This window comes from Thermobia domestica, chromosome 4, assembly GCF_964235325.1.
Source record: "Thermobia domestica chromosome 4, izTheDome1.hap1.1, whole genome shotgun sequence".
In the NCBI taxonomy this organism is placed as follows: domain Eukaryota; kingdom Metazoa; phylum Arthropoda; class Insecta; order Zygentoma; family Lepismatidae; genus Thermobia; species Thermobia domestica.
Genome location: NC_137457.1, coordinates 241,114,780 through 241,139,014, shown reverse-complemented (window position 1 = coordinate 241,139,014; position 24,235 = coordinate 241,114,780). Strand labels below are relative to the sequence as shown.

The 24,235-nt window shown below is 39.4% G+C and overlaps 1 protein-coding gene across 1 annotated transcript in view; it reads right to left on the bottom strand.

Annotated features, from left to right (window-relative positions):
• LOC145683473 (uncharacterized) overlaps window positions 1-24,235 on the bottom strand; it is a 55,530-nt gene that overhangs the window by 4,199 nt on the left and 27,096 nt on the right. The window contains exons 4-5 of the mRNA XM_081754803.1: window positions 19,146-19,363; window positions 2,254-2,406 (exon numbers count right to left, since the gene is read on the bottom strand). Coding sequence (XP_081610929.1) covers window positions 2,254-2,406; window positions 19,146-19,363 — 371 coding nt within the window. The remainder of the gene's footprint in view (window positions 1-2,253; window positions 2,407-19,145; window positions 19,364-24,235) is intronic.

Below are 24,235 nucleotides of genomic sequence, written 5' to 3'. Positions count from 1 at the left end.
TTACATGTTATTACCTTGATTAAATTAAACACAATTCAACTCAATTGAAAATATATTTGTGCCACTAAAATAGCTGGTAGTTCTGCAGCTCTGCAGCACTTATAGACAAGCCGCCCCTGTTCGTATTGCATATCATAGTAGTAACAAAGCATTATCTTGAAGTGAGTCCTCTTGAACGGCGAGGAGTGTGAGTGGAGGGGTAGTTCCCTTCTATCCCGCACAAATTACACCACTGTCTAGATTAGTAGAGCAATGATTGAGAACTTCAAAAGGCTTCAAATATTCAAGGACACCTTCAAGTAAGTCGTAACATATCCTTCGAATAACTAGCAGCTGGGCTATCACGGGAGAGCTACGAGATGGAAGCTACGCTGAAAATTAAAGATAGTAACAGTGGACAACGAGGTTGGTGGACGTCCTTTCAAGATTAAATATCATTACCTCGAGATAATCATTCTTTGTTCAGTTTATTATTATCATTATTTTTCTTATTATTTGTAGCAGTCACATATGAACCTGAGGGAAATCAACGAGAAATTCAGCACGAACAGGCTGGAATCACTGAAGCTGTTACAAATTTTGTGTTATAGGATATGGGTTAATTTATGGGACATAAGGCTATCGGATCTCATTATATGTTTACGCAATATCCACCGATAAACAAAGCTTATCTTTATTCATTAAAGAAACAAAGAAACAAAAACTAGCTCTGTAAGGCTTTGAACAAAGCTAGCAAGCAGCAAGGCAACAAATTTTAATATGTATTCTGAACAAATCTTGTTATGAATAGCCGGTAAGTAGCCAAAATATTGGTAAATCATCATACGAACATTTATATAATTAAGAATACTCGTTAACAAGTTGACCTACTAAGTATTTCATGTAAATTTAATGTGTTCTCTGCATACTGTATCTAATAATATTCACTTCTAAATGCAACCATGTGTCACTGTGGCCATAACTATTTCGTGCCCTCTCCTTCGTAGTAATCCATAACAATTTTGAACAAGTGACAGATAGTTTTGTATTCTATGCTGCAAATATCATCGTACACCAAATTTCGTGTCTCAGTATATTCAACCTGATGCGTACATTAAATTTAGTGATTGAATGTCCATTGTAATAATAACTTTTAAAAATTAAACCCCCATCCTTCCTTAAGGTAATTTCATAGAACTTATCTTCCCCACAGTCTAAGACTTAAGGGAAATATTTATATAAAATTTTCAGTTCTAGCTTCAATGTTAACGGAAATTTGGTGGAAGCCGAGGGTTTCTCTCCCCCTTTGACCACAGCTAGAATTTCGTAAACCCCAATTTTATTCGTTGTCTAGGGTTCAAAGAAAACACTTGCATACAATATGAAGCTTTTAGGCTCAACGGTTTAAAAATGTATAATGCTATCCTATCGATAAGAGGTGCTACCGAAAATTTCCGAAACTTTTAATATTATGCGCATACCAGTAGCAGTGAGAACTTTCTCCGTTAGCTACTGCCCTTTGATGTATTTCAGCTCGCAGTCTGCCAAGTAGCACTGTTATGAGTGCGTGAGCTTGTTCCTTACTTTTTGAATGACTACCAATGAGACCTCGAATTCAGGAGTTCAATGAACCTCAAGCAACATTTCCAGATTATACACATTTTCTGTTCAGAGTCGTAACTGCCGACGAATTATGAACGTGCGGTTATAACCCTGAGCTATAATAGAGCAGTATTCTTCTTAGATCTTCTCAGTGGAAAACGCCATTCTTTCCGCAACTGAGGTGGATAAACACCGTGTGCGTGGGTTTCCTCGGGTTTCTCCCGTTCCCTCCCACTTTCTTCATTCCATCATTTCATTCATTACTCATCATCATCGGCTCCTTTAGCCTAACCGGCATAACCATGGAACGTAAAACTAAAAGAATTCATTTCATTTTTTGCGCAACTGAAAAGATTGCATCGAGTTCGCAGGAATATCAAGTCAGCCTTCACGCCAGACATTTCAAAATTCGCAGAACAACACAACACGGTGTAAAGAAACCAGTGACAAACAAGAAACGCGTGAACTAACAACAGTGACGCTTGGCAGACTGCCAACAGAAATACACATGAAGAGGCAATTAGCGGTAAAAGCTCGCACTATTATTGGTGTGGACGGAGCATTAAAATTTTCGGAAATTTTCAGTAGTATCTCGTACATTAATAATTGAAAATCCAAGGTTTCGTTTACATATATGCTTATATAATCACCCTATTTAAAGAAAAAGCTTACCTAACGAGATTGTGATGTATATGAACTTCAAAACTTCTGCTATGGTGGCATATGACTCTTCACTATATTCCTTGTCGTCTGTAGGAAGATAAACTCCAAGGCACCAGATAATAACACATGAGCAGAGTACTATTACGGTTATATAATAGTATCCTATAAGAGAAGTACAAATTTATTTCGAACATTGTCTTTATGTATGAATATTTTAAATAACATTCTACGAATCTAGATATTTTGCACATGATTCCTTGGGTGGAATGATGAAAAAGTCACGAACTAGTTTTCTAAAGACAAAGTAAAGAGTATACAAGGTGAATGATAGTGTCATGGTACTAGCAGGGCTCATAGCGAGTCGCTTTTTTTTTTTTTAACTAAAAGTTACTTTTTTTCAAGTTGGTCACTAAAAGTTACTTTTTTTTTTTCAAATTTATCACTAAAAGTTACTTTTTGGGAAGGTAAAGTGACTTTTTCGTGTGATTTATGTTTGCATTGGCAGTTTTCTAAGAATAATATTAAAAAATGGAAAAAGGCAGAAACTTGTTACTCCTTACTCTTCTTAAAGCTTCAGTGCTTGCTGCCACATGTGAAACAGCACTTCAGCTTTTATTCTCACTTCAGCTTTTATTTTTTCTAAAGCACAGTGGATGCTTAAGCTCTCAATGTGGGGTTGAGAACCCTTCTGTGTCTATTCTTTCTTCTATCATAATAGTCTTTTAGTTTTCTCTCGTAATAGTTAACGTTGTGCTCAACGTTGTGTGTATGTGTGTGTTTGTGTGGTTCATCATGTTCGTCTTGTGTTATGCTTCTTGTATGTTTTTCTTAAGAGTAGGTGATGAATTTGAATATTTCATGGCTTCGAGAACTCTCAACTAAGTTAAATATGTCTAGGATGAAGAAATTCGGAAATAGGCCAGAAGTGATTCCACTTACTCAGAAGCTTCTTACATCTGCTAAGTCTGCTTACCGTAACTATATTACTTACTTACCGTAAGCATATTTAGAAAACCTAAGAAGGGAGGAAGCTCAAAAAGAAGAAGTAAAGAAGAAAAGAAGAAACAAAACAATAAAGAGAAAGGTGATGGAGAAATTAACAAAGGAAAAAAAGGGGCATGATGAGATTTTGGTCACTTCTTGCTCACTTTTTCGTGTGCTTTTGGTGACTTTTCAACTATTTATAAAAGACCAGACCACTATGAGCCCTGCACTAGTAAAGCCGAAATTATTTGGTTCAACTTATTTGTTCCTCTCAATTTACGCTTGAGAAAACATTTCCTTTTAAATATAAAGTTTATAAATACAAACATTTATTGTACAAATTGATTATTATACTCGTAGATCCATATTTTATATAATGAAGAATAAATTGATCTAAAGGTTGCGTGTTTATTTTCCACGTTCTTTAACCTTTGTAGCATGGTGGTACTTACAGTATATTATACTACCTTTTAGATAACGTTTTATAAACACCGTACCGCAAAGAGTTAAGCGCTCCTTAAATACAATAGTAATATTTCTTATTACACAGTAGCTTCTGTACACCTCTTCACACAAGAAGAAAACCTCGATACACTCCATTATTTTGTAAATTGTCCTAATATAACTCTCCTACTCCGTGAGATGTTCCATAATATTACTCCCTGATTTAACTATTGCATTCAAACCACATCTGTTAGAAATCTTCTTCAAGATATTCTTACCTCGTTAAAAATTAGGTAATTTATTCCATTTCTATCCCCCATGAGAGTTTCATAGCATGGTGGTCATGCTCCTTCTAAGATTTCCCCCCATCTTGAATTAAAGTAAGTATATTGGATAACTCTTTTTTTTAGTGATTTCAAAACGATAATTGATTTCTTCCCTGCTTCTTTCCTTCTCAGTGCGATGGCTTTAAGAAAGATTTTTTTTTTTCAAGTGCTGGTCTTCATATGTGCAAAGTACACCTGAAAATTTCGCTGTCAGTTCCCTATCAATCTTTGTGTCTGACATGTATTGTTTTTACGATATATTACTAAATCGAAAACTAAATTGCTCATTTCTTATTTGTTTTTCAAGCTTATTTTTCTTATGCATACCAGTACCACTAAAGGTTTTCTAACATTAATTTTAAACCTGAGTTGGTTTTCATTTAAGTAAATATTATACCACCATCTTTTTTATTTTTATTTATTTATTTATTTATTTAGAAACATTAATTCCGATTAATGTAGCACTGAAGATGATGGTTTCACCATTTCCAGTCGATCTTATTCTCAGTGGAGACAGTACGCTGTTACCCATGCGGTGTAGACAAGCATTATTCTGCTGGAAGAATGGTGTACACAAACTATGACACAAATGCAGGACTCATTAGCCATTATTTCAGGAGGACTTCAACCAGCTAAGTTAGACCAACCAGAAAAGTAAATTCTTAAGAATCGAAGGACGAAGACTATCAATACTTCCAGCTGATCCGAATGGCAAAGATTTTATAGCATATAGTAATTCAGAAATTGAAACTCTTGATATGTTAGGCTGATCTTTAGGAGGATCTGGTAAAGAAAAGGTGTCTGAATGTGAAGGGTGCTTCTCCTTAAATGCTTCCAAAACAGAGACATTAGGTTTGGAGATGATATCTTCAGAAATTAATAATCTAACCGCACCTCTTATGTCTCCACTTGAGATTATTTTCGACTCTTTTCGTATTAAAAGATGTTGAAGCAGAAGGATGTTGAGATTTCTTTCCTTTTTCTTTTTTCTTTGTATAATGATGGGGTAACGCATCTCGGCGATAATCATCCCATTAGTGAACTCTTTGCTTGACCCAGATCATTAAGTTTTCTACTTGATCTGTTTCTGAAGGAATGTTGAGTATTACTGCATATGGGAATATTAGAAGATCCATCCATGCGTCAACATGACAGATAATTTTATACAGAGAGGTAGCTAATCTGCAGTTATATTTAAAATACAATGTTCGAAACTTAATCCACTGAAATATTGCAATTTAAAGTGAATCCTTAAAATAGCATAGATGTTCATTTGGATCTTCCTGTAATACCGAAAAGGGACGATATACATTACATTACATTTGTTCAGTAAATCAAATATTAAGCAAAATGAAAAATAGAAACAAAACCAACAAGAATTGATACTGGAATAAAGGTATTATAGAAGTATAACTACTACAGAGTGTGTTTCTGCATGTGTGTGATTTATAATTAAAGTTGCTAACCATGTCTTCTCATCATTGGTTCCCCTCAGAATCTATCGGGTATTGTTACTGGGCTAAACTGCAGGAAACGTACCCTGCAAGTAGCCTTATATCAAGTATTCGGTATTGCTTATCGATTGTGGTGTCATTCATATTGACTGTGCATGAAAATGTTCAGATAGCTAGGAAAACTGTGTAACACTCAGCCAGTTGCGGTTCGGAACTCTTCAACATCATCCATATTCTTTGAGGGGGCGCGGTGGCTCAGTGGTAGAGCGTTCACCTCCGGTGCTTGGAGTCCCTGGTTCGATCCCAGCTCGCTCCGTGTGGACAAACACCGTGCTCGTGGGTTTTCTCGGGGTTCTCCCATTTCCTCCCACTTTCTTCATTCCTCCATTTCATTCATTTCTCATAATTACCGTCTCCTTTAGTCTAACCGGCATAAGCGTGGGACGTAAAACTCAAGGATTTCATTTCATTTCATTTTCCATATTCTTTGATTATTTTGCGTTGATTTCCTAATGCTCCTTTTGTTATGTAAAAGAAGCACCCGCATTTCATCATTTTATCTTTCTGGAAAAGAAAAACTAATGAAAACCTTTATGAGGATCAGGTAGTTGAGCTGATTTTGAGTTTAACGTCCCTTTCAGCAGCGAGGCTATATGAGACGGGACCTACTGATCAACGTGGAATCCGAATCATATGAGCTCCCGCCGGAAATCGGAATGGAACCTGGATCTCCCACGCCAGAGGCGCGTACGTTAAGCGCTTAATCATGAAGGAGCTCGAAGATCAGGTAGCTAATGTCAAAGGCAAGACAGTGATAATAGATTTTCTAACACATATTTCCCATCTACAACAACAAAATTTCACTTTTTAAAGTTAAAATTTCCCCTAGTTCGTATATGCTAGTCTTCGTACATTTATGACAATACAATGCTTCAATATTTGTTGATTGGAAGAAAATTTCAGCACGAGAGTAACTTTTGATCTGTGACGTGTTGCCTTCTTCAATGCTGCAATCCTTCTCCCAGGTGATGACAAGAAAACGAAGGAACATGAAAAAATGCTGGGTCATTAGCCAAAATCTAAGAAAGGAAGACTTCGATGGAAACAGAATTAAAAGTTATCGATTATTATCAATAGAAGGAAAAGGGAAATGGGGTAATAAAATTCGGTCTGCAACTCAGCCCATTTTCCTGAGCTCCCTCGTGGCTACATGGTTAGCGTACGCGCCTTTGACATGGAAAACCTGAGTTCGATTCCCGGCGGGATCTCATGATATTCCAATCCCACTTTAAGCTGTAGGTCCACGTTTTATGTAGCGTAGCAGCTGAAAGAGACACTAAACTCAAAATCAAATCAATCTATTTTTCTGAAATTCATCATTTTAATCTTAAATATTCCAAATTCTCCTTTCTTGTTAAACATGTTAGAATCGGACTTCATTATATTAAGAAAGAATATAAGAACACTGGGACAAGAGTCTCGGTTGTGAGGCAAGCGGATTAATATGCTTACTAGCTGAACCTGCGCGTTCTATACAGTGCATCATTCACATATGAGCATGAATCTCCTTGTCATTCCTCACATCTGTACATGTCCCTTTACAGATACAAGTGAAGAGACGTCTTGATAAAAATGGGCAAGGGGTACGTATCATAAAGAGGAGATTTTTTTGATTATTTTTTCAATGTCTCGCACAGTTTGCAATATTTGAGCCTACTTCCGATTGGAGTTTGTAATTCATATATGATCAGTGTTTTCTTGCTTTTTGCATGCAGTATGCAATGAGCAAATACATTACACACACAATTAATTATAATGTCAGTGGTATATGATGTTTATTGAGCAAACCACTCCAAACAATAAAAATTCATATTAAACTGTAGAAATGGCTATCCGTATTTCATTTTCATTTGGCCATGAAACAAACGCCAGAGAGATATACAAACCCCGTATACAAATGTATGGTGTTGGAATGTATAACTCGTAGGATACGGTGTTTACTTTTTAAAATTTCAATACTTCCAGTGTGCCCCTAAAAATTTAATAAAAAAACAACGTACATTTTTTAAAATATGCAATTAAAACTGAACAATCTAAACAAAATATGCAATCCATCAGTGAAAACGGCATCTTTCTACAGCTTGCGGTTTCCGAGATATAATTGTCAATAGAATTGGCCACAAACATATAAACCTTTCTTGTCCACAAACATATAAACAATGGCGAAGGGTCATAAGAGGCCCTGAGGGCCGGCCTACCCATTTACTTTCAGAAATTTTAATTTATAATTAATTCATTTTCCTTGTAGAGAATGTATAATAGTTTTCTAAGTTGAAAAAATACATATATTGTTTGATAAAGAAATCGTGGTTAGCACCACTGCTGGGAGGCTCACCGAGCAGTGTCTCAGGCGGCAGTAGAACTACCACCTTAACTGGATGTTATATGTAAACACGGACGACGCGTTCCGAGTTTGCTCCCACATTTGTGTGGAAAAATAAACATTTCCCTATAAGAAACAATTCTATCATAAACATTAATATTCCATATGAACTTTTAGTGTGAATCAGTGCAGTGGAAGTGCAGTTTTGTGCTCATTTTTAGGTAGTATGTGCATGTCGCATGTTGCATGCTGCAATGCATAACGCATTCCACACACATCCACGCTAAAACGGGCACTTACGAAGAAGTCTTCCCAATGTGCGGACGAAAACGAAAGCACCACTCTGTGATTGGCTAATTCAACCAAGAATTCTCGATTCTGATTGGCCGAAGACTTCAGCTCACTCAGGATCTATATAAAAGCTGAGGAGTGGCGGGAAACTCCCAACAAGAGAGAAGATAAAGAAGAAATAATAAACTAGCAGCACCAGAACAACACTCCTCGAGCTCAACAAGTGACAGTGCCCAAAGTGAAACTCTACGATGTCGCCCACACAAAAGATGAAGTCCTTTCTATTATAGCAGACAAGATGGACATTTCAGAAGTACGCGTCGCATATAGAGGTAGTGACAGGTTCAGGATTGACTTCGCCACCCCAACAGCAAGAGATGTGTTCCTTCGCATCTTCAAAGCTAGAGACTTCGGTGATAATGCAGTAATGCTCCACCGATCCAGTGAACACGAAAGAGCAGAAGCTTCCGCATCAGAAGAACGGACATCCCAGCCTTCCGGCCCTTTCAAGGACCAGTTGCCACCACAAACAGAAGAAAATAATGAAGCCAACGAACCGAGAGACGAAGAAGGGTTCACTCTAGTCAAAGGGAAGCACAGTAAAAAGAAGAAGCTAGATGCACCATCCCAGCAAAGGACTCACAAACGAAGAGGAAAGAAGTTCTCAAGGGAACCCAACAAAAGAAGCCAATATTCACGTGTGTTATCAAGAACGTATCAATCTCCACAAATGTTGAAGACTTCAAATCAGAGTTAAGGAGACTAAAGATCAACTTCATCAACGCAGTCAGGATACAGACCCAGAAAGAACCAGCACCCTTACTCAGATTATTCTCGGAAGATCCTGCTCAAACAAATAGATTGATAGCACACGGAATCACCATAGGGACAGCACACCATCGAGTAGAAACATCCAGAGCACGTGTTACAAATGCTACCAATATGGCCACCAGAGAGCTCAATGCAAAAACAGAAGAGTGTATCACCGTTGCGGGAAGGAACACGAAGACTTGTGTAACAACCCAATTAACTATAATTTCTGTGCGACCTGCAGAAAAACCGGCCACAGAACAGGAAATGCCAACTGACCGAAACGACCACACCACAATAGATCCATGGCCGTGAAAATAATCACAGAAATGCAGCTTACTCAACAACAAGAAGCAGCTAAACCCCGAGGAGAAATGGACGATGGCCCTAGTAAGGACCAGAGCAGCTCAAAAACAGAGAATCGCAACGTCAGCAAAGAAGAAGAGAAACTGTTCCAATCACCAGCAGAAATCCTCCATGATTGGATACAAGAAGCTATGTTCAGAGTCACCAACAACATGATCATATGGATAACTTCAGTTCTAACACTAATAACAGAACCAGCCAAGCAGCAGCGACTAAACAAAGCAATACAGGAAGCTACAACCAAAATCTTCGAGCAGTTTATAAACCCTATCCTAACAACAGATGGACAGCTATACGTTCCTTCCCTACAACGATTCCCACGAGCCAAAACAGAATAAAAAAAATCTGCAGACAGATGACGACTCAAGCAACCGACCAAGGATCAAGAAGACGGCCAGATTGCATGTGCATGTTTAAAAAATAACAGAATCCTCTACTAACAAAATACTCCCCAATTACAGACATTCTTAACACATTAATTCAATACAGATAAATTATTTAAACACAGTAACAGATATTTTACATGGATTTTTGCCACCCCTTCACAGTGTGGTTTTGCCATGTAAATTGCCTATGCATGCAGCTCGATTTAGGTTTTTTCCTGGTTTCCAGGTTTTTGTTCCTCTCTCAAATCAAAATAAACTTCTCTCGCGCTTTCCTTTCATCTCTTTTACCCTTCTTTCCTTCTATCTACACAACTTTAGATTCGCGTGTAAATGTCTCCGTCTAAGATAGAAGCCCACATACTGGACATACAGTATTTTTTCCTATCTGATTCTACAGTGTCTGGAAAAACAAATAGCAGCCTTTAAACGATGGTGTGACAAGTGGATGCTCACACTAAACGCAATCAAAACACAATTAATCATTTTCCGTTCAAGCGGAGTCGGAATTAAAAAAGACAAGAACAGGCATCTCAAAATTGACAACAAAATTGTACAACCATCTCAGAAAGCCAAATACCAGGGAATCACAATCAACCATTTCCTGGCGCTACAGCCACACGTCAAAGAAGTGAAGAAAAAAGCGGTAAATGCGATACAAATGCTAAAACCGATCGTCACCAGAACGCCTCTAAACCTAAACAAAAAACTGTATATATACAAAACGCTAGTCCGACCAATTCTCCTATACGGACACGTCCTGTTTAATGAAGACAACATCAAACTCTTACGTAAAACAGAATGCTAGTTTCTTTGCATCCTCTACCAGGACTTTAGAAGTAAAGCGCAGAAGCTGTAAAAAACATCAAAACTAGAACATATTCAAGACGTCATCAACAGATTAAACAAGTCATACTCCAAGAACCTCCAAGAAAAGCAATTCTTCATCCAGAACTATCCAGCAGAAGAGAGAGAACAAGTCCAACAACCTACAACAAGGCTACAGCACCTTCTGCTAAACAGCTAGAGGCACAAACTCGCTAACATCCAATCTTTCAATAATACACACATTAAAAAAACTCCCGCACAACACAAAGAACAATACCGTCAACACATAACAAACCTAAAAACTACGACTAACACTAGAAAAAGAATAATACGAAAAAAGAAAGCACAATCAGAGAACAATAACACCAAACAACACAGGCATTATTAACAATACAAAAATAACATTACAAATAAATATGCCATACATTACACCGATAACAAAAATAAAACAAATTAAAACAAAACCCTTAACCTCTGAGCCCCACCCAAAAAAATCGCACATCAACACTCAGACTAAACTAAGACAAACCCCTGAATGTTGGAACGACGAACATTGACCAACTTCCTTGTACTCCTTAGCGCATTGTCACCAAAGTTCAGCTTCACTCACTCCAGGCGGGATGTACTAGGACACCAATACTAACCAAAATAAAACACAATTCACAGGTCAAAGTAGCCATTGGCTAGACGTCCATCCTCCCCTGCCGCAACGGGGAAGGAAAACCGACGACATTTCATTTTATTTCATTGTTACCATTCTGACCCGTGGAGCGGGCAGAGGCACAAGTTAGTGCTGAAAATTCAAAATAGTGTCCCTCCCATATAATAAACTTTTCCATTGAAATAAGGGATATACTGTGCATAGAACATTAGTCATTGTATGTAGAACATTAGTGATACTGTACAAAGAACAATATCCGCCAAGAAACAAAAATGGAACTGGGCCTTGTCAGTAACACGTACGTTCTAGCCCCTTACCAGGGACATTGAAGTAAGAGTAAAGCCTTTTAGCGGCCCTTTCAAGAGCCATTTCCATAGTACGACAACTAAAACAAAGCTAGTCACTCAACACCAGTAATAGTGTCTCCCCACGTTACTGAGGGTGCTAGCCCCTTACCCTTAGCAGAACAATAGTGTAGTTCCACATTACTGAAGGGTTCTAGTCCCTCACCAGGGACTTGCCACGAAGAACTAGACCCCCGTACAGTCATATCACTAGCCATTTATCATAGTGAGTCAGTGAAAACAGTGACACACATAACAACAGTGACATTCCATGCTTGTGGAGGGTTCTAGCCCCTTACCGAAGGCACACCACCAAGGAAAGCACCTAGAGTGACCCTTTCAAGAGCCAGTTACTATAGTGCGACAATGGAAGTCGGGACAACCATATAACATATTACCCCTGTGAGTGTACAGTCCCCCCAGGAAATTCCCTCCTCAACAATTCACAATCCAACAAACGAAAAAACAAGGAGTGATGACAAAGCTAACACCAGCACCGGCAGCGGATACATCAGCATCCACCACAGTACCCACCGACCCCCAGTCAGAAAATCCCCCCGACTACACCCATGACGACTATGAAGAACCAATTGAAAGCGATGCGGTTCAGCACCCTTGGGGCCGTTCAACGAAAAAGAAACAAGACAAGGTAGATTCCAATTTACAGTCTCGAGAAACTTCAGAATGTGACCACCGCCAGCACCTTGCCCCAGCACCAGCAACAAGAAGAAAACTCCAGCCAGGCCCCCAGACCCCCTGAAAATCTCGTTGAAATGGACTAACAGGAAGCACACACCGACTAAGAGGACCACACAGTGACTTCCAACAAGCCAAAAGCGGGCACGCCGCAGAGAAAGCACAAACGTTGGTTCGCTCGGCGAATTCCGCAAACAATTCGCCCCCTAGCGGACGAATACACCGACGCACCCACTGACGCAGCCGCCGCTGGAGACCCAGAGCAGGAAACGACATTTTTCAAGAAGTACATCCCCCATATTCATCTACGGTGTAGAGAAGGTCTACAACTTCTCCAGATCAAGCTCTGCTGTTTGTGAAATTCCCCTAAGGTGGACTTTCGCAAGGATTGCACTACATTCCATTGTGCCAAGATTGTGAGCGATTACTAAAAGATCGAAGCGTACTGCCTCCAGACTGGACAATCATTCGCCTCAGAGGACCCCAAGCGTGACCACCAGTTTAAAGTGGTCATCCAGAAGCTACCAATTGACACGGACACTAAGGACATTTACCAGGACTTGAAAGACCTAGGCTACCCCGTCATCTCAGTGACGCAACTCAAAGGAAGAAGCGGTTCTGATGGAGTGAAATCTCTCTTTTCACTCTTCTTGGTCTCCCTCACAAAAGCTCCTGGCAACTCGGACATCTACAACCTGAAACATTTGGTCACTTTCAGAGTTGTAGTGGAAGCCTTCAGTGGACAAAGCGGGCTTCAATGCCACCGCTGCCAGCGCGTAGGGCGTTCCGAAAGAATGTGCAGAGTCTCACCCAGATGTATGAAATGTGAAGCTGGTCACCTCAGCACAATGTGCCACAAGACGACCAGGGATACCCATCCAAAGTGCACCAACTGCGGCGGGGACCATCCAGCAAACTTTCAGGGATGCTCATCCCTCAACGCAGCCCGGGCTAGAACACAGCTTCACAAGAAGACTGAAGTAACCCAAACCCCAAGAACATTGAGGACGCCAAAAAACTAATTGGCCGCACACCAACCCGCCGGATGAACTACGCAGCAACGAAGATCAACAGTCACCCCTACCCCATCCAACAAAGAGAAGAACCATGACCAAGTAAAACAGAGAACACCATTGTTCAAAACACCACAGAAGAAACCTTTTCCATCACTTGATTAAGGACATCAAGAACCTTTTCCAGAGCCTGAACCTCAATTCATTCCTTGAAATATCAAGACTTGCCTGATGAAGATTGCAGCAGTAACTGACCCAGTCTTCAAAACCACGACGATGTTCGAAGTAATTGCCTAGTTGGTCGATGATGGCACACAGTAGACCGGCCGTATCCCGTGACCTCAGGGTCATCCATTGGAATCCGCATCCAGAGGGAATCCGCACCCAGAAACCCAACCTAGAAGACTTCCTCAAGAAGACATCGCTCTTATCTCTGAAAACCTATTGAAATCTCCCATCATATTCGAAATTAAGAACTACACCACCCACCGAACAGACCGCCAAGGGGCCACTATCAGGGGCGGAACAGCAATCTTAATCAAGAATCACCTTCCCCACGACCTCCTTCCCCCTTCCAACTCCAATCCCTCGAGGTCACGGGCATCATCCTTCATTCACCAGAGGGCCCGATCGACATCTGTGCAGCCTACAGGTCACCCAATACTCGACTGGATCCGCAGGACCTCCGAATACTTCGTCAGCAAGGCCCCAGGATAATAGTTGGGGAAGACCTCAACTGCAAACATCCCGAGTGGAACTCGAGGTCAAGAAACGAGAACGGCACCTCACTCCATCAAGCACTCAGGAACATCGACTTCATACCGTCAGCACCGACCGAACCAACACATTACCTCCGCAACGGTGGACGACCAGACGTGCTGGACATGATGCTAACAGCCAACCTTGTAATCCTGGACGACCCTAATGTCATTCACGAAATAAAGTCAGACCATATCCCAGTAATTCAGACCATATTAATCCGCTACCACGTGCAGAACTCCCGACGATCACACGAACAGACTGGAACTTCTACAGACAGACACTGGCAGGCACATTTGACCCCGATTCCCGGTGACCACCCCAGAAGAAATAGACGATGCAGTGAACAAGCTCACCACCCAAATGCAAAAGGCTCTCCGACAAGCCACGACCACCCATCTTGTCTCCTCCAGACCCCCAACGCCTGAAGAATAACGCAGCACGGTCCTAGTCCATCTCAAGCGCTGGGCCCGCAAGCAGTGGCAGCGTAGTCGTCATCCAAGCTATGAAACCCCTCTGGAACAACCTCACCACAAGAGTGAAAAAAGCTCCTACGCATCAAGCTGCAAGCCTGGAACCAGCGCCTCCAAGAACTTGACATCCATCCGCGATTTCTGGAGACTGATCAGGGGATTCTCCAAACCAACATCAGGGCCGAGGAACTACCCACTCGAAGGCCTCCAAGGCCTACTGTATGAACCTGAGGAGCAAGCAGAACTATTTGCAGACACATTGGAGGGCATCCTACAACCCAACAACACTCCAGTGTCAGCCACCACCCAAGAAGCTGTACGTCGGACCATCGAAGACACGGACTTCGAAGACCCAATGCCACCAACTGCACTCACCATCCCCCGGGAGATTCAACAGCTTCTTAAGCACATCAACCTGCATCGAGCCTCTGAACCGGACAAAATCACCCCAGAAGCACTACGCAACATCCCGCGCAAGTCCCTGTTTCTGCTCTGCAGAATTTTAAATGCAATTCTGATAACGAGATATTTCCCGCAGGCCTGGAAGGAAGCCAAGATTGTGATGATCCCGAAATCAGATACAACACGGAAGAATCCTACCAACTACAGAAAGATCGGTCTCCTCTCGCACACAAGCAATGTGTTCGAGAGGATCTTCAAACGGAGGTTGCAAGAATTCATCTTCCAGATCATCAGTTCGCCTTCCGAGCCGGTTATAGTGCAGAACTCAGCTCATTACGGCGAGATACAACGACGGCGGCGACACCTTGGTAGTCTTCCTGTATATAGAAAAGGTGTTTGACAAGGTGTGGCATGAAGGGCTGATCCACAAATTTCACCTCCAGGACTTTCCACATTACCAGATCAGGATCATCGAATCTTACCTCTACAACAGATCATTCTTCGTCTCCCACGCAGGGAACGCACACACCCACGAACGATCCAAGCAGGCGTCCCACAAGGCTCCTACATCTCCCCTATCCTCTACGCCATATACACGAGTGACATCCCAGCCACCCTAAATACCACCGTTGCAACCTTTGCAGATAACACTGCAATCTTCGCGAGTCATGGTAACGAGAGATACGCATCCGTATACCTCCAACGACATCTGTAACTCCTGGACAGCTGGACCCAAACTTGGAAAATTCAGGGCAACGCCACAAAGACAGCGGTGGTAAACTTCACAAAGCGAAGAAACATGACTCCTGCGCAGTTCCACCTTGCAGGAGGCCCACTACCGGAAGAAGATCAAACAAAATACCGGGGGTCCAGCTCGACTGGAAGCTCACATTTGAAGCTCATATCAACGCAGTTACCAAGAAGGCCACGCAAAGGTTCATGACTCTCCTTCCCATCCTCACCTCCCCGTCCCTCTCTCATAAGACACGTCGCCACTTCTATGAGTATCCGACGTATCCTCCTTTATGCCCACCCTGCGTGCGAACATACCGCCAGAACAAGACTCCGCAAAATGCAAGTGCTACAAAACAGAGCAGCCTGGTCCATCACTGGCCATTCCATGGACACAAGCTTGCAGGAGATCCATGAGGACCTGGAACTGACATTTCTGGATGCAGAAAGAAGAAAACGATCAGCGACCTTCTGGCGCAACATCACAACATCTCTACATCCTCATGTTCAGCGCATCGAAACCGCCAACCCACGACGAAACATCTACAAGATGCCACAACCTCCCCCACTGAGCACAGCACAGAAATGAACCAGGGAGTGCGCGACAGTTGTAACTCCACAACAGCAATTATGTAGAAAGGAAACAACTCACAGCCAATCACACTAGGAGAAGGAAGGCAAAGGCTTAGGCCCGAAACTTCAAACGGAGGCACACAAAGCCTACGAAGAACAAGTCTGCAATCTGAAGTCTGAACTACCGCCAAGCTACTCAGAAAATCCGCGGTAGAATGTCTTGATCATAACCTGCTGAAGAGACCGGCCTCAGCGCTTATCGACTTTCATTTCTACATAAGGCGTTTCTCTCGAGACCTTCGATTTCGATTCGATTAGTCAAACAAATAAAGAGCAAGAGAACGTAGGGCCCCATTCCGTACCAACTTTCCTTAATTTTGCGGACTCTAACGCAACGCAAAACCTGGAACAAGCAATTATTCTAAAGGTGCTACGCCTATTATCGCAAATTACGCCTATTATGGCTAAACAGCAAACTTACATATGAATTACACATTGAAAAAATAGTTAATGAATCTTATAAGGCACTTAGTTTTGTGCTACGAAATTCTAAAGTTTTAAATAATATTCCAACTGCATTCAAGCTATTTAATAGCTATGTAAGAAGCAGATTAGAGTACGCAAGCGTGGTATGGAATCCTTTTTACCACTGTTATATTAAGAAAATTGAAAGAATTCAAATTAAATTTTTGCGACATATGTATTACAAGAAATATAGAAGATCTTCATATGAAGAAAATATTTCTTATGATAATTTAGTTAATGAATTTACTTGTGACACATTAGAATTAAGGAGAGAAATAACAGATCATTTATTTTTGTATAAAATTGTAAATGGCCTTCTGGAATGTGATGAGTGTTTACAACTATTGAACTTCAATGTTAAAATGAAGGCATTACGTAATCGGCAACCATTCTATTGTAAGAAATCAAATTCAGTGTCTCATCAAAACTCACCACTTATAAGACTCTCCAGGAAATATAATAATGCCATTCAAGGAAAAAATGAAATTAATTTTGCAATGACAATGAAAGTATTTATGGGGAATTTAAGGGAGAATTTAAGTACATGAAATAATAGTACTTGTAATTATGAATAACGCCAAGTATTACTAAATTTAGAAATTATTTTGAAATATTGAATTTATATTGCCTTAAAGAGATTATTGTTGTGTATTTTCATGTATATATATGTTTTTGCTTTGCTTCGATTTATTGTGTTATTTTATTCCTTAAGTCTTTTTTTCTTATTTTTGTTATTGGTATATTCTTCTTCACAGTATGCTGTGGTTGTAATGTTGTGCAATGGCTAAGAATTATCATGTAATTGCAAATATTTATATTATATTAATTATTTGTACAGTGTAATTTCAAATATGTATATTATATTGATTATTTGTACAATGTGATAGCTTATGTATATTGTGATGTATGTTCGTAAATCTGCATATTACTAACTACATAGTTATAATGCCTATTATAATAGGAGCTTAAGCTCTGTTATAGGTGATAGATAATAAAATAAAATAAAATAAAATAAAAATAAAACTAATGCCCCTTTATTCCGTTACGTTGGCGCAAACCTGTACGAAATCAGATTCGTTGAGTTCATTAGAATTGAGTAGAGAGTTATGTTCTTGAGATATTGTGAGTGATATTGTTTTTCTTACATTTGCAAAAGTGAATGAGAGAAAATGTTAATAAGTGGAAAATATGAACATAATATAATTCCTATTAAAATATCTTCTATGTCAGTGGTCGTTTGAAAATTAATGTTATTAAGGAACGAAGACCAACACCTGTGTTGAAAATAGAGCAGAGGGCAAGAGAGTTCTGCATGCATTGGCACAAGAAATTATTTGTAGTTATTGAAATAAAGAGTAGCGTATGAAAAAATATTTAAGTATGATTTTGCTTTTAAAGGGGAATTAAGTGACACACAAAATAACTTGATTGATTGCTTGTCATGTGTTTTGAGCAATATAATTAGAGACGAAATTTTACAGAGTTTATTTCAGTACAAGTAGACTAAAGAACATGTGCCTTATGGGGCGTTTACACTTAGTCGATTTGCGTTCGATTCAGTTGAATTGACGTCACTTTCAACTTAATCGACCGTGTAAACGGGACTTCAACTTAATCGCTTGTTGATCGAAGGCGACTAATCGACTGGCAACTGAATTAAAAGACGTTCTATTTTCTGTGGTTGAAATAATTGAACACATCCATCAATCTGATTCGGCCTAGTTGCTTCGATTTAGTGGCAAATGCAGCGAGTCGATTTAGTCGTGCGACTAAATCGACTAAATCGACTAAATGTAAACGCCCCATTATGCAGAGTCATTCTGACGCGTGATTACTGCCATATTAAAGAGATCGACAAACATATGTTTCTGCAGTAGTCAGGCATTTAGTATGACGCTAATCAGATGTCAAAACGACTCTGCATAAGGCGGTATATGTTTCTTGTAAAGCGTAGATAATGTGATAATCCATCTTCCCCACCACGATCATGCCCAATTAAAACAATTAAACTGCATTACGACGAATTAAGATCAGCTATGAGTCACATACATGAATTTTATTACGAAAATTGAGATCCGGATCGAATAAGTGCTGTCGATGGACTACAATTACGTTAAATTTATGTGAATTTGTCTTCTTGTGTTTCTGTAGTAAAATATTTATGTCTAATCTGTTTCATTTATTATTATTATTATTATTATTATTATTATTATTATTATTATTATTATTATTATTATTATTATTAGTAGTAGTAGTAGTAGTAGTAGTAGTAGTAGTAGTAGTAGTAATAGTAGTAGTAGTAGTAGAGCATTGGCCTACCCTCTTGAAATTATCACGCTTCGCCACTGCATATAAATCTTTAATATATAGATTGTCTTAACATTGACAGCATAACTTTTATCTCATTAATTGAACTATGATCGATAAATGATGGTAAGGCTTTAAACCACCTACCTGATGCAATTAGATCTTTATATTCTTGGATGGAGCTCCATAAGCATATCTGAAGTATTATTTGAACAGTTGTGATGCCGGAAGTAACAACTAATGCATTAATTTTCATTGATTGGATTATGCGATAAATAACAACACTATATGATTTTGCTGTTCGTTGAGCATGTGTCTTTTCACAAGTTTTCACTTTCCAGCAATAGATAAACAAAGTAAATGCTCTGTGGAAGAAATGAAAGAAATTTCGTTTCATTAATGTATACTCTCACACTAGCATGTTGCAAAAATACGTATAAAATAGGGATGCAAATAAGCAACACAATTTTACTATCCCAAGAAAAAAAGCTAGTAGCCCACATCCCACAATAGAAATGATTTACTTACCTTCGGTATGATATCAAATACTCGCCCGCACCGATGAACCACTCGCCTGGGTGAGTGGGCGAGTGCTTATGTGCATCCCTGGTATAAAAGATTTAACGTAATAAATCCAAGCTTATCACTACTTTTTGGAGGAAGAAAGAAATACACAAAAGTTCAGATAGTGGATTTGTAATTATCCAACAGTTTCCAACAATAATCAGTAGTAATAACCATAGTCAAATGATCAGAAAATTAGCTGATTTCCTTATTGGAAAGATGCACACAGAAATCCATCTCTAAATTCATCTGCCTTTTTACTTGAGACGTAAGGGTTTAGGGGGCAATTGCTCCTTAAATATATTATATCAATGTTACAGAACTATACTAATGGAAACAGTGAAATTACTTAAAACTTCGAAGAGTATTACTTCCTGTTCATTCCCCTTCCAGAGCAAAAGCTGAAACGACTCTACTGCCTTTCAGTAGATTTACATACAATAACTTGAAGGATACGTTTTATGACAATATGTTTAAACATGTTCTAATTTTCTTTCATATTTTAAATAATATAGGGCTAGGTCAGTGTTTCTCACACTTTTCGGTTCACCCTAAAATCAGCGTATCACGATTTTTGACGGTGCACCAAGTCAAAACAGGCGTTCCAAGTCAAGACATGGATCAAGAAAAACGATTCCGCCAGAACATGGACTATTGAATAGAACATTAACATCATAAATTCATACACTAGAGACCTGCACGGACTCTGCTATTTCTTTGGGCCAGGCCGGGCTTGGGCGGGCTGATACTGTTATTTCTTTGGACCGGGCCGGGCTTGGACTAGCCGACACTGATTTCTCTTCAGGTCGGGCTGAGCTGGGGCCGATCAATTGCAATTCTTTAATAATTATAGACTTTCGTTAAATGATAATTGGAATAAAGCCAAACGTTGAAGAAGTGTGTCCGTGAAAAATGTTACAACGAATGCAATAGCTATTTACAGTTTGTGTTGCTTAGCGGCTCCACTTTCACCATAGAGGATTGCAGGCATTATGCGATAAATTAAGCTCTGACCTTGACCTTCACTGAACTCAAAATATAACAAGAAGAGGTGGGAATGTTTTGCCTGTCGCTAAACAATATTGCCATCTTCACTTTATGCTAAAAGTCAATTAAGTTAGATTTTTGTTGCAGGGAATGGAGTTTTTGTTCTCTCGATGACAGGCAAAGTTCTAGGAGGCAATGGTACAATTTGGGAGGCAAGCGTCAGGTTGTGAACCAGAGTTTAGAAAATGTTTCTGAGGGTTAGGTCAAATTTAGTACTAAATTTTGAGAAAGATTGGGGCTCGAGCTAATTTTTTAAAAAAGTTATCGGGCCGGGGTCGGCCCAAAAACTTTTAAAATTTATCGGGCCCGGGCCGGGCTTAGGCCAAGAATTTTAAAAACTTATCGGGCCGGGCCGGGCTCGGGCCGAAAATCTCCAAAAGTTTTCGGGCCCGGGCTGGGCCGGGCCTAGGTACGTTCGGGCTACATTGGGCTCGGGCCGAAAAATTCGGCCCGTGCAGGTCTCTATCATACACAGGATGTTGGTATGGAAGATTGAAACAAGGGAAGGGGACTACTTTCCTGCATAAAAATTCTTCTGCTTGAGTCACGTGATCGTTCCTCTCTTCCCTGCCCAATCGTCAGTTGTCTGCTGAGATCGAGAAGGTGAAGTGTGTTGTGTTGTGCGTGGGTTAGCGATGTATTTGACACTAGAGCGAGTTAATACTATAGAATCGTACATAAGAATTGATTCTTTGAAGAAAATATAGGAGTTAGTCCGTACAACGTTTCCGAAACGTAGCATTCAGCGATTGGTTAAGAAATGGCACCAAAAATGAACTGTTGCAAATGTAGTGAAGAACAGGGCGCTATATTTCTGTGTTCCTCTTATGCACGCGCTTCTGAAGTGATGCCTTATAACCCTCGGAAGTCTACCATCAGAAAAATTTCTTAATAGATTGGGATGAGTAGAACGACCTGCAAACGTGTCCTGAAGAGTTTGAGGTTGAAACCATACTATATCAGAGTTGCGCAACAACGGAAGGAACCGAACAAGGGAAAACGTGTGACTTTTTGTCCTTATTGAATGTGGTTGCAGGTGGATGCAGGACCGTGCCGTGGAAAATCAGCACCCGGGGCGAGAGTATACGACGGCGTCCCCATACATATATTCCAAACAATTTTCGTGTCTTTTTTCGTTTTTTCTCCCGAATTTTTCGCCCCTCTTACTTCGGCGCCCGGAGCCGTCGCCCCGCTCGCCCCTTCCAACGGCACGGCCCTGGGTGGATGATTGGATCCATTTATGTTTATCATGTCAGAGAAGACATGGCTTCATTTACCAGGATACGTACGAGGGGATATGAAAACGTTCGTGCAATCACCTAGAAGGTGACGAACTACGAACCCATCGGACATAATTATTATATTTAGGTCCTTGTAGTCAACCATAGAAACGACTCTTTCTTTCTTCTTTTTTCAGGTAAATTACTGGAGGTGATATGATTTGACAAGCTTGAGGCACAGGACGTAATTGAGCTCCTCCATCTTCAGGGAAAATCAGCAAAGCAGATCCACGAAGAGATTAAAAAAAGTGTATGGGGATGAAAGCCCATCCTATAAGATGGTATCCAAGTGAAAGTGGCAATCGCAGACTATCGCAGACGTCTCTTGATCTGAATGACCATCTTTCACTGATGATGTCGCCTTGACGGAGAAAGTTAAGAAGATTATGATGAAAGACAGGAGAATAATCATTGACAGTGCTATGTGTGCATCTGCTTAGAACATCATCACAACCAGCTGCATCTTCAGAAAGTGTCAATATGATGGGTACCACGACTGTTCACACCTCTCCAAAAGAGAAATCGTGAGGACGCTGCAAGAGAAATGTTGCATCGCTATGAGGTGGAGGAAGAGGACTTTTTCGGCAGACTAGTGACCGTTTTGGAAAAGTGTTGCGGGTTGTAATATGTTCTCTTGAGACTCTAAATCGATTGCAGAAAATCATTTGTCGCTATCTACTACCGTTTTCGTTTTATGATGATAAACGTTAAAACCGGAAATGGCTCATTTGAACAATTTCCTGTTTGAATAGAAGGTTAACTGAGAAGGTGGAATCTACTATTGGCACGCTAAATCGATTACAAAGAATCGTTTCTCGATATCTCTTACAGTTTTTGTTCTGATACTTGTCGACGAACGGACAAAGCCGTTCCATAAAATTTCCGACATTTATGCATATGCATCTTTGGAAGTCAAAACAACCTTAAATTATAAAACTAGTTTTCTTAAACATTACATGACTAGTTTTATTCCTTATCATACATACTTATATTTTTATAACGCTCAGGTCTGTGATTTTCAATTTTACACCATAACTGCATGATACATCTAGTACCTTTTATGAAAAACTAAATTTCACTATCATTATGATTGTTACAAAAAAAGGCATATTCTGCAAAAGAAAAAAGTTCAGGTTTGTATTTACTGTGATATATTAATAATTTACAAATTTTTGGTTTTGCTAATATATATATATATATATATATATATATATATATATATATATATATATATATATATATATATATATATATATATATATATATATATATATATATATATATATATATATATTTGAGAGAGAAAGGTAGTCTTGTTCTTAAAGGTCTTTCAGTGCAAAGAAGAAAGGAAACTATGTATGACATGAACATATAGAATAGACATGAACACTAATCATTTTTCTAACAACCACTGTTCATCAACAACTTACTTGAATTTTTAAATCGGTATTGTCCCTAAGACCTGAGATTGCAAAACTTCCGAACTTGTACACTCATATCCAAAATTATTGTCGCATATCTATAATTGTCTTCTTGTAAGAATATAATTTGATAATGATTTTGCAGGGTACTTTTAATACTGATACTATGTGTATAATCGGGAAATGTATATTTGGGGTTAATTTAATAGGAAAAGAATTATAAATACGAAAATTATAATGAGTAAAATAAAATGTTGCTAAATGGACAAGGAAATTTTATTTTCGTTTTATTGTTTTTATTTACTGTTCTTTTGACATGAAATTTTCCACATACATGTCTTTGTCGATTATACACATACTAACATTATAGGAAATACCGGGCGAATTGTATTTAAAAAAAAAACATATTTATAGACATGCGACAATAATTTTGGACATGACTGTACTTCATTTTTTCATAAATTTTTGTAACCAGCGTAACGTATTCATTACTCAAGGAACGGCAGATTGAATTCTAGGATTTTAACCGTCCCGGTGAAAAAAAAAAAAAAAAAACACTTTTGAGACAAAACTTAGAATTCCTGTTTAATCCCTTCCACACTGGAACAATAGGGAACCCTAGGTATTGGTCCTCAGAAAGTTCGTACCTGACTCAAGAAGCACACTTACATAACCAGAAGATAGGTGTTTGGTGTACTTTGCTTGCAACGTGTGAAATTGGTCCAACATATTTAGACACCACAGTCAATACAGATGGCTATTTGACGGTTTTGAACAACTTCTTTCTCTCCTCAACCATTAAGTGGTGGGCAACATAGAAATTTTGAAACTTTTCTCTCCCTTGGGAGAGCTGTTTTATACTTTAATAAGGTTTCTTCTTCGTAACTGCATCTAGATATTCTATCCTTGGTCTTCCTTTTCCTGG